General features: G+C 49.1%; 1 protein-coding gene across 1 annotated transcript in view; it reads right to left on the bottom strand.

The window, feature by feature from the left end:
- Nucleotides 1-10,664, bottom strand: part of Cgn (cingulin) — a gene marked incomplete at its 5' end in the record, with an annotated part of 20,202 nt that extends 9,538 nt beyond the window's left edge. Inside the window, 10 exons of the mRNA XM_019206372.1 lie at nt 136-258; nt 4,260-4,392; nt 4,638-4,786; nt 5,044-5,256; nt 5,507-5,639; nt 6,735-6,862; nt 9,220-9,315; nt 9,426-9,495; nt 9,715-9,815; nt 10,509-10,664. Of these exons, the coding sequence (XP_019061917.1) occupies nt 136-258; nt 4,260-4,392; nt 4,638-4,786; nt 5,044-5,256; nt 5,507-5,639; nt 6,735-6,862; nt 9,220-9,315; nt 9,426-9,495; nt 9,715-9,815; nt 10,509-10,664 (1,302 nt within the window). The remainder of the gene's footprint in view (nt 1-135; nt 259-4,259; nt 4,393-4,637; nt 4,787-5,043; nt 5,257-5,506; nt 5,640-6,734; nt 6,863-9,219; nt 9,316-9,425; nt 9,496-9,714; nt 9,816-10,508) is intronic.
- Nucleotide 10,665: the final 1 nt, after the last annotated feature.

The following is a 10,665-nucleotide window of genomic DNA, read 5'->3' as shown; positions in this document are numbered from 1 at the left end:
CCGCGCTCGGCCTGCAGCTCCTGCAGCTCGTCCTGAGTCTGGCGCAGCTCCTGCCAGGAAAGGGGAACGCAGGAGGGTGTTCCGGGTTCTATCTAGCTGTCGTCCCAAAGCCGCAGGAGCTCAGGTGGGACGTGCCGGTGGTGTGCTCAGGACCGCCAGCTGCTTCTCCAGCTCGCGGTCCCGGTGGCGCTCGGCTACGGCCTGGCTCTGCCGCTCGGCCTGCAGCTCCTGCAGCTCGTCCTGAGTCTGGCGCAGCTCCTGCCAGGAAAGGGGAACGCAGGAGGGTGTTCCGGGTTCTATCTAGCTGTCGTCCCAAAGCCGCAGGAGCTCAGGTGGGACGTGGGCCGGTGGTGGATCGCGGGGTGAGACGCTCAGCAGTGCCTTGGTCTACTGCTGAGTTCACAGCGAACGGAAGGCGGTGAAGCCTGGCTGGAGGAGGTGGCTGCCGGCTAAAGGTGGAAGGGTCCGTCTCTCACCCCCCCTCCCTTGATCACTCTGCCTGCCGCAGCCAGGCCAGGAGCTGTTTGTCTTCCCCTCAGCCAGGCAACTACAACTGAAACCTCCACCCACTGTGAGCCCAAACAAACCTTTTCTCTTTACACTGTGGGTGTCGGGTGGGTGTCTAAGCCACAAGAACATATAACTAAGACACAGGGATGTGCAGAGCCAGACGGCGGGGCTCCGGCTGGTGGAGAAATAGAAACTCTCACAAGGTGTGGGAGGGAAAGTACAACAGTGTGGCCACTCGGGAAAGCAAGCTGTTTCTGAAAAAGCTGAATGTGAAACTTAAAATGTGACTGAGCAGTTCCACTCCAAGTTGTATGCCCAAGAAAGCTGAAAATATATGGTTCACACAAAACTTGTATATGAATGTTCCAGCAGCATTATTCGCCAAACTGAGAAATGCTCCAAATGTCCATCAGCCGAATGGACAGAATGTGGTACAGTACAGTCAGAGTGGAATGTTATTCATCCAAAAAAAGGGCTGAACCCTGCCTGCCTCCCAAGTGCAAGGTCCTGAGTTTGATCCCCGGTATCCAAAAAAGGGGGGGAGGTGCGGGAGGGGGGTGGAGATACCTGCTACTATCTGGTTAAAACTTTAGATAGCAGCTATGGTTTGTCAACTTTGTGAATAAACTAAAATACACTGGATCGTATACTTTAAAAGGAGGAACTACCAGGTATGGTGGTGCATATCTGTAATCCCAGCATTCAGGAGGCTGAGGCAGGAAGATGACTACAAGTTTGAGGCCAGCATAAACTACATAGAGAGACCCTGTCTCAAAACAATAAGTGGAGGAGTTGTATGGTATGTGAAATATAACCTCATTCAAATAAATAACACGCAGGGAGAGTAGATCAGCACGTGGATCTAATAAGAATGGCATCTAGGGCTGGGGACTTAGCACAGAGGCGCCACGCCTGCCTCGCAAGCGCAAGGTCCCAAATTTGATCCCTGGGTACCACAAAAAAAAAGAAAGAAAAGAAGAACTGCATCTAAAAAATATATATTGAAAGCCAAAAATATGTTACAATGAATACTGGCACATCTCTAATTTCTCTTAAAAAGAAAATTAAAGGGCTGGGGATGTAGCTCAGTGGTGCCACACCTGCCTGGCAAGCTCAAGGTCCTGAGTTTGATCCTCAGTACCAGAAGAAAAAAAAAGAAAATTAAAATTAAAACATGAATTCTTATTCTAGTTATTATTACTCTTAAAATTCAGAAATAACCATAATTAGGTGGAAGAGCTATGTAACGTAGTAAGTCTTCAGTGTAAGATATGAACAAAACTAATTACAAAGAAAAAAATAGAAGACAGTATGTTCTATGTCGGACCTGACCAGTCTGTTTTCCTCGTGTATATTTTGTTTACTGGTTAAATACTTGATAAAATACATTTACCATATGAGATTGAGGAAACAGAATGCATTGCTTTTTAGTTTACCCAGGATAATAAACCAACCGAGACATCTCAGAGATCTGTCCAAATTCACTCTGTCAGCTAATGTAGTTAGCATTCTTCAGACTATTCTCAATATTTCTTAACTTTAAAAGAACATTTAAAGGGCCAGGGATTTAGCTCAGTGCTTCCGCTGCCAGCCTCGCAAGCGCAAAGACCTGGGTTCAATCCCCAGTACCAAAAAAAAAAAAAAATCTTTTAAAAAGTTGAGTAATTTTAACTTCACCACTTTTTTAGGAGTTTTTCTGAGAAAACAAAATGTTAAGTCACAAAACATCATTATAATCACCAAACTATATTTGGTTAAAATTAATTTAATTATGTTTTTCTCCATCAAATGTTTTGTTAGCTCTCAGGTTTTGTTTACCTGAGAAATAATGAGCTTTATGTATTTCTTGGCTCATTTAAAATATAATTACAGGGGGAAAAAAAAATATATATATATATATTGATATAATTACAGGGCTGGGGATTTAGCTCAGTGGTCCACTGCCTGCTTCACCAGCACAAGGTCCCAAGTTCGAACCCCAGTACCAAAAAAAGAAAATATATATAATTACAGGGGCCAGAGATTTAGCTCAGTAGCATGCCTCTCAAGTGCAAAGTCCTGAGTTCAATTCCTGATACTGGAAAAACTAAAATATTACAATTAGGCATTTATATAGTAGTGATGTTATAAAGAAAAAAAAGCACTGAAACATGATATGTCTCGGTGGCAGAGGATTCGCAGGCCTGAGGCCCTGGGTTTAATCCCTAGTACCAGTACCAAAAAAACAGGACAAAAAAATCAAGCATTACCGATAGGGAAAACTTTAGTAGTGAAAACCTAGGAAAAGTCACAAAGTAAGAAAACTTTGCCTTTCCCTGGTTTAATCTCACCTAGAGGCATCTACTCTAAAAAGTAAAAAAAATATATATATATATATTGATATAATTACAGGGCTGGGGATTTAGCTCAGTGGTCCACTGCCTGCTTCACCAGCACAAGGTCCCAAGTTCGAACCCCAGTACCAAAAAAAGAAAATATATATAATTACAGGGGCCAGAGATTTAGCTCAGTAGCATGCCTCTCAAGTGCAAAGTCCTGAGTTCAATTCCTGATACTGGAAAAACTAAAATATTACAATTAGGCATTTATATAGTAGTGATGTTATAAAGAAAAAAAAGCACTGAAACATGATATGTCTCGGTGGCAGAGGATTCGCAGGCCTGAGGCCCTGGGTTTAATCCCTAGTACCAGTACCAAAAAAACAGGACAAAAAAATCAAGCATTACCGATAGGGAAAACTTTAGTAGTGAAAACCTAGGAAAAGTCACAAAGTAAGAAAACTTTGCCTTTCCCTGGTTTAATCTCACCTAGAGGCATCTAGTCTCTAAAAAGTTTTGTAAATGAAAAGAACCACTGTTAGCTTTGTTGACCAGATACCTCCCTTCCCTTGGCTAGAAGAGAGAAATCTTAAAGGTAACTTCCCCTAACAAAGAATGGCATTGAAATTCACCTGCCTCACCACCACATTTTGATTATCAGCAAAATGAACTGTGAAAATGCAATTTAACCAACTGAGTAAGATCAAGGCTGTAGAACTCTACAAAAGAAGTTGTAACCCAATGGGGAGTCAATCAGGGCACCGCCATTAGGGGTGATCGATCGATCCCCGCATCCCCATCAATGGAGTAAACTTTTTTATTTTACTCCTATTCTTTTGCCTCTCTATGTGTCATTTGCTGATTCCTTCCCTAACATTACTATTTGTTAAGTGAGCACATACTACATGTCCAGGAGTGTAGTAAATCAAGGAAATGTAGAGATTTTCAGGGGGTCACAAATGCCATTTCCCTGCAATGAAAAGATTTTCTCAGTTATCCAAGCTATCCAAAATGGTGGCCCTCTTACCCTTCACAAGCTAAAAAGCAAGGCTGTGCCCTAGAAACTGGGGAGTCGGCAACACAAGTGCTCCAGTTCCTTTGAGGAGACTTCTCATGAGCCACAAACCAGATTCTAACTGTGAACATTCGTTGTGTTGTGTAGTTAACAAATCCCTCCAAAGACAGAGCAGCTTTTGCTGTGCTACCAAATCAGGTTTGTGAGCCTACAAAAATGACCCCAGCATTTCACAAATCCACCTACTATTACTACCTGCTACCCCTGAGTGTCTTGGGACACAGCCAGTGGCCTTTGGCTGTCCTCAAGCTGGAACTCAGAGGCCTCCATTGGAAACCTCTATGCTTGTGAGGAGACTGCACACACGCACAGGAGACAGGAGAGGCCAGAAACCCACACCCGCCTCTCCCAGGTACCTTCTTGAGCTCTTCAACCTGGCGAGTATCTCTAGCTCCAGCTCGCGCCTGCTCTAAATCCCTCTGAAAGATTTCCATCTTCTCCCCAAGCTCCTCTTCCATCTCTTCCTTCTCCATCCGTAGCTGCAGGAGTCTGAGCCCGGCGAGGCGAAATCAAGAGGAAAGGAACAGGGTCAAGCCTCCCACCTGGGAGAGGTCGGAAGGGCAAAGAAACCCCCTGCCTAGGCAGCCGTGCCCCTCACTGCCCCAGGTACCCAGGCCCAGGAGGACGGAAGGGGATACGGGAAGGGCAGTTTGGAATGGGACAGAAGAGCAAAGCATGGGGAGGATAAGCAGTGAGCTACAGGGGTCCCGGATAAACAGGTACGAGGTCCTTACTCCTGCTTGGCGGCTCGAAGCTCCTCCTTGTTCTTCTGGAACATGCTCTGCCAATGCCCTGTCTCCTCTGAGGTCTCCTCCAGCTCCCTCTGCAGCTCCCGTACCAGCGCAGACATCTTCTGCCTCTCAGCCTCCAGCGCTGCCTGATCCTGGGAAAGGAGAGGGGGCGCCAGGAGGCTCAGAGGGAGCAGCTCACTGCAAGGCACAGTGAATGTGTAGGGGGAGGCGCAGGCCTGGAGGGCACCGGGCCGGCTGGACCCTGACACCCTGGTGGGACCTGGGACAACACTCGCAGAGGGTTCTCTCTCTCCAGATCGCATCCACCTCTGCCATCCACAGAAGCCTCCCCAGGTACTCCCACCGGGCCCGGCGCCCTCCTCTCCCGGTTCCTGCACCCGTCACATGCCTGGCTTGCGTCCTGCATGCTCTGGCGGAGCTGCTCCGTGTCTCGCTGGCACTGCTGCCGGACGTGCTCCACCTCCTGATCACGGGACGCCACCTCCTCCTTCAGGGCCCCCTTCAGGGCTGTCAACTCCCGCTCCCGAAGCCTCAGCTGCTCTTCTACCCGCTGTTTCCCGTCTAAGACCTCTTCCAGAAGTTCCCGGGTCTCCAACAGGTCCTGAGGAAAGGGGAGGTGGAAACACAGGGGTGACTGCAGGAGAATCCATCGGTCGGTCAGTACAGAATCACCACAGAGCCCCTTGGGTTAGACACGGTGCCAGATGCTGGGCTCCAGCCTCGCCCTGCCTTTGAGTCGGCCTGACAGCACACTAAGCAGGACCCAGAGCAACTCCCTGCTCCCCACACTGGGGAAACCTGGGCGAGGAGACCTGAGGAGGCGAGCCTGGGGTGCACAGCCCCAGCCCTACCTTCAGGAGCACCTCCTTGGCAGGCTCGGAGCCGGGGCCCTGTTTCAGCTTGCTCTGAAGTTCCGTCAGCTGGGTCTCCAGCCCATGCCGTACCCTTTCCTCCTGCTCCAGAAGGAGCTTCGTGTTCTGCAGCCTGGAAACAGAAAACATTACGGAACACGATGGGCCAGGCAGTTTTCTAAACGTTTCACATACACTGATTCATTTAGCCCTCCTTCAAGCGATGTTTTTTCAAATCTTTTATGTTTGTTTTGGTTTTGAAGTGCAGAGGACGGGACCCTGGGCCTTGCGCATACCCGGCAAGCACTCTGCCACCGGGCTGCACGCCCAGCCCATGCCAGTGAGGTCCTCCTACCTACCTCATTTAATGCTGCAACCTGGCCCTCTGGATCTGACCTAACCTGCTCTACTCGCTACCTCTCACACGTTACACATTTACTTACATAGCATGTTTATTTTACTGTCTGCTCTTTCTCACCAGAAACTGAGCTTCTGAAACCGGGTGTGGTGGCGCACACCTGGAGTCCCAGTCCTCTGCGAGGCTGAGGCAGGAGCATGGCAAGTCTGAGCCCAGCGTGGGCAACTCACCAACTTAGTGAGACCCTGCCTCAAAATAAAAAATTTGTTTAAAAAGAAGCTAAGCTTCTGGCCTGTATCTGCACGGCTCAGTGATATCCCAGGAGCCTAGATCAGTGCCCATCACCAGAAGAGTGACTCCTCACAACAATCCTGTGAGGTGGTACTAGTATTACGCCCATTTCAGAGGTAAAGAACCTGAGGCACAGAAGCAAACCCAGGTAGCCTAACTCCAAACACACACCATTACTGACAGAGACAGTGAAGGAGAAAAGCCCGGGTTTATTTGTTTATTTATTTTGGTACCGGGGATCAAACTCAGGTCCTTGCGCTTGTGAAGCAGGTGGCAGAACCACTGAGCTAAATCCCCGGCCCCAAGGCCTGGGTTTAAACCACCCTTGCTCCTTCAGTTTCTGGGGATTTTACTCACGCTGATTGATTCATTTAAACCTCATCTAACTGTTTGTTAAAATCTCTTATGTTTGTTGTGACTTGGGTTTTTTGCTTTCGTGCGCAGGTGCAGGGCATGGAACCCAGGACCTTGAGGATGCTACCCAAGCACGCGACCACTGAGCTACGTTGCCAGCCTGGGTTCGAATCCCAGTGAGGGTGCTCCTGACTGCAGGCCCCTGGGCAGCCCGCCCCTGCTCACGCCTTGGTGCTCTGCTGGGCCTCCCCCTGCCTCCTCTCCAGCAGCTCCTGCAGTCGGGTGCACTCTTCCTCCTTCTCCTCCAGCTGCCGCTCCAGCCCACCTCGGACGGGCTCGAGCTTCTGTCGCTTCTGAAAAAGGCAAGAAGAGTAGAGCAGATAGAGTAGGTAAAGACTCCCAGAAAGATGCAGAATAATGAGAATGTGCCGGGCATGGCAGCGCACGACTGTGACCGCAGCAATTGGGAGGCTGAGGCAGGAGGACCACTTCAAGCTTGAGGCCAGCCTGGACTACATAGTGAATTCGAGGCCAGTCTGAACTACAAAACAAGGCCTTGTTTTGAAAAAACAGCAACAGCAGGGATAGTGAGAATGCCTCACTTTGTTGGACACTCACTATACAGCAGACACTATATTAGGGACTTCGTACATATTATCTGCATTTAATTTGCATCACAAGCCTTGGTATGTGGGACAGTTTAAAATACATCCAGAATCCCCTGACATTCCTTCCAAAAGATGAAGCCTACTTCTTTCTGCTCCTCACGAGTAGGACTAGACTTAGGGACTCCCTTTTGACAAATGAGGACGTGGCAGGCAAACTCCAACGGTAGGTCCTAAGAGGCACTGAGCCGCCTCCTTCCTTTTTCTCCTGGTTCACTGAGTCTGAGGAAGGACAGCTGCCACATTTAATGGCCCTCAGCTCTAGGAAAGGGTCCAGGCAGGCAAGAACTGAAGCCACACTCCCACAGCTATTTGAATAAACCGTTTAGCAGCAGATTCTCGAACGCCGCTCAAGTCTTCTAACGCTGACAGCCTCAGTCCAAAACCCGGACAACAGACCCTGAGCCAAAACCACCCAGCTGGGCTTATGCTAGGTCCTTGGTCCAGATACTAGGAAATGCTCCTTTTGAGCTGCTAAACTGGGGAGTAATTTGTTACACAGCTATAAACAAGCAAATAATAAACCCCAATGGTACAACAAATAACATTTAGAATCAACAAATTTTAAAGTTTTTGCACAACAAAAGAAACTAAGCAGAGTGACAGCTACACCTCAGACAGAGGACTAATACTTAGAATACAAAAATAACTCAAAAATTTAGAACCCCCCCCCAAATAAGAGTCTGATCAAATATTGAGCAAATGGATGCAGAATCCTCATCATCTCATGGTCTCTTACCTGAGAAACCCAAAATATAAATAAAAATTAAAGAGCGAAATAAAAAGTAGATAGGAAACAGGGAGATAAGACTTTCCCAAAAGAGAAGGGGACAAGAGATGGAGAATAGGGAAGGGAAGGGAATAAAGAAAGAATTACGAAGTGTTCTGGACCCGTACAAACTCCTCATGATAAATGTTACCCTATGTACGCCAACCATATACTAATAAAATGTATAAAAAGGAATAAAATAAAATAAAAAAAACAGCCAGGCGTGGTGGTGCTATAATCCCAGCACTCAGGAGGCTGAGGCAAAAGGATCATCACAAGCTCAAGGCCAGCCATAAACTACATAGTGAGACCCTATCTCAAAAAAAAAAATACAAAGAGTACGTAGGTTTTAGAGGACTGACTTGGGTTTTTCCATTCCTTCTCTGCAACTTACTACCACAGGCAATCCATTGAACCTCTCCGATCCTCACTGTTCTCATCAGAAAAGGGTCCCGGATGCCTACTTTACAGTCACTACAGTGATTACACATCACCCAGGATGGCATCTGCTACAAATGTTACACTGGATGAATAACAGCTGCTGTTATTGCCATTGTCATTGTGATGACGAAAGGCTTGAAGAAGTTAGGAGTGGTGGTTCATATTCCGTCCCAGCACATTTGGAGCCCAAGGCAGGAGAACGAAAGCTCCAGCCCAGCCTGGGTAGCTCAGCAACTTAGTGAGACCCTGTCTCAAATAAAAAAGGATGGGAATACAGTTTAGTGTGAAGGCCCTCAGTTCAATCCCCAGTTCCACAAAAAATAAGAATAAATTAAAAAGGGCTGGGAATGTAGCTCAGTGTGAAGGCCCTGTATTCAATCCCCAGTACCACACACACACACACACACACACACACACACACACACACACAAAACACAAATGACTTGAGGCACCGATAACCTGAATCATCTTTTCAAGCCTTGCATAGCCAGTACGTGACAGAGCAAAGATGAAAAAGAAAATGGCATCAGGGGTCTGGGATTTAGCTCAGTGGTGCCATCGTGTGCCTCGAAAGTTCAAGGTCCCAAGTTCAATTCCTAGTACTGCAAAAAAAAAAAGAATGAAAAAGTAGCCGGACCCCTCATATGTGCTGCCTCCCTAGGCTCCAGAGAACCTCAAAGGCCCAGCTGGAGCAAGGGCACACTCTATCATCTCTCCTCTCACAGGACTGAAGAGTGCTCGCTCGAATGCTCGAAGGGGCCAGGCTAGCCCTCCTCCAGGCCCAGGGCTTCTCCCACGACCCTTCATCCCTGGTACATCTCCAACCGCTTCTCACCTTTACCTCTTCAGCCAGCTTTTTCTGTAGCTCCTCCACTTTTCGGGTGAGCTCGCCCTGCCCTGCTAGGGCCTTGGTAGAACCAGGAGCAACCATCTGCCAGAGAAACAAGGAGCCAAGGGAGGAGGTGGGAGGTGGTCCACATCCAGGCCCCCAGATACCACGCAGGCCCTAACCCTAACCTGAGCAGAGGAAGAGGTACTTACCGTGAGAGGCTGCGTCTGCTCCAGGACCAAACTAACCTTTCTCCACACCGAGGCCTCACTTTCCGAGCTTCTGGAGGGAAAAGGACAGACCCAAGACTGAACGTGCAGAGATAAGGAAGCGGGAGGGAGATGGAGAGGGAGGTCAGAGTAGAAGAAGGGAGACACAGGGCCGGGGACTGAGCTCAGTGGTTCTGCTGCCTGCCTCGCAAGCACAAGGACACAAGTTTGATCCCCGGTACCAAAAAAAGGGGGAGGGTGCGGGCCTCTAGGCTGGGCTGAGCCCACTCACCCCTTCCTCAGGATGCCGTAGATGGTGGCCTTCACGTGGTCTGTGCTGCCTGCTGGGGCAGCCTCCTGCTGGTCTCGAAGGAGGTCTGGAGTTGACTTGAACTGCAGGGGAAAAGGAGGAAAAGGGGTAGGGGAAGAGGAAGAAGAAAAGGAAAGAGGAGGATTAGTTCCGAAGTGTGTATGGGGTTCTGGAGGAGAAGAGGGAGCAGCCGGGAGACAAGGCCCTCCCACGGCGGTGAGCAGCACTGCTGGTGCCCGAGCACTGACAGGCCTCCCGGAAGCCGAGCAGGACACAGTGCTACGGTGTGGTCCAGACCTTTTTCCTCAATAAGCAGATCTCACCAGCTGCATATGCTACCACATCGTGTGCTAGTCTATGAATGACTTGCCTTTAGAACAGACCCGCGTTGTTCTCTAAGTCAACTCACTCCGCCACTTACCTGGTTCCTGAGAGGAGGAGAAAGGTACGCAACTCTTCTTACAAGGGCACCCGGGAACTGTCCCTATCCTCTAAGCTCGCGGTGAAGGCGCTGCACCCAGCAAGTCAGCGTTTGCTGTCGCTAAGGCAGGGCTAGCAGCTGGGACAGTGACAGTAATTCTCTATGCTTCCCAGTGACTCACAGTGCCATTTTCATTAGTATTTTACTCAAGTACCTCGTGTGTATGAATTTCATCTATGTGGTGGATGAATGGAGAAAGAAGAAAACGAAGGCAGGGGCTTTCTGCCGAGGAGATCTAGGTTAGCAAGGAGTCCCAGGGCCAGGCCGGCCGGAGGTGGGCAGGGTTGGCTCTGACCTGCAGCAGGGCGGGATCGGGTGCTCTCTCCCTCAGCTCCTCAAAACTCTGCAGGACCCAGTCCTGCGTCTGCCGGGATCGGGAAAAGCCGCCGCGGAGGGGGCCCGGGCTCGGGCTCTGGGAAGGCTGCGTGGCGCCCTCCGCGTGGCCGTCATAC

This window comes from Fukomys damarensis, unplaced genomic scaffold (genome assembly GCF_012274545.1).
Source record: "Fukomys damarensis isolate Sample0158 unplaced genomic scaffold, DMR_v1.0_HiC HiC_scaffold_33, whole genome shotgun sequence".
Classification (NCBI taxonomy): Eukaryota; Metazoa; Chordata; class Mammalia; order Rodentia; family Bathyergidae; genus Fukomys; species Fukomys damarensis.
Note: the sequence above shows the minus strand (reverse complement) of the source record. Positions and strands in the feature narration are given on the sequence as shown.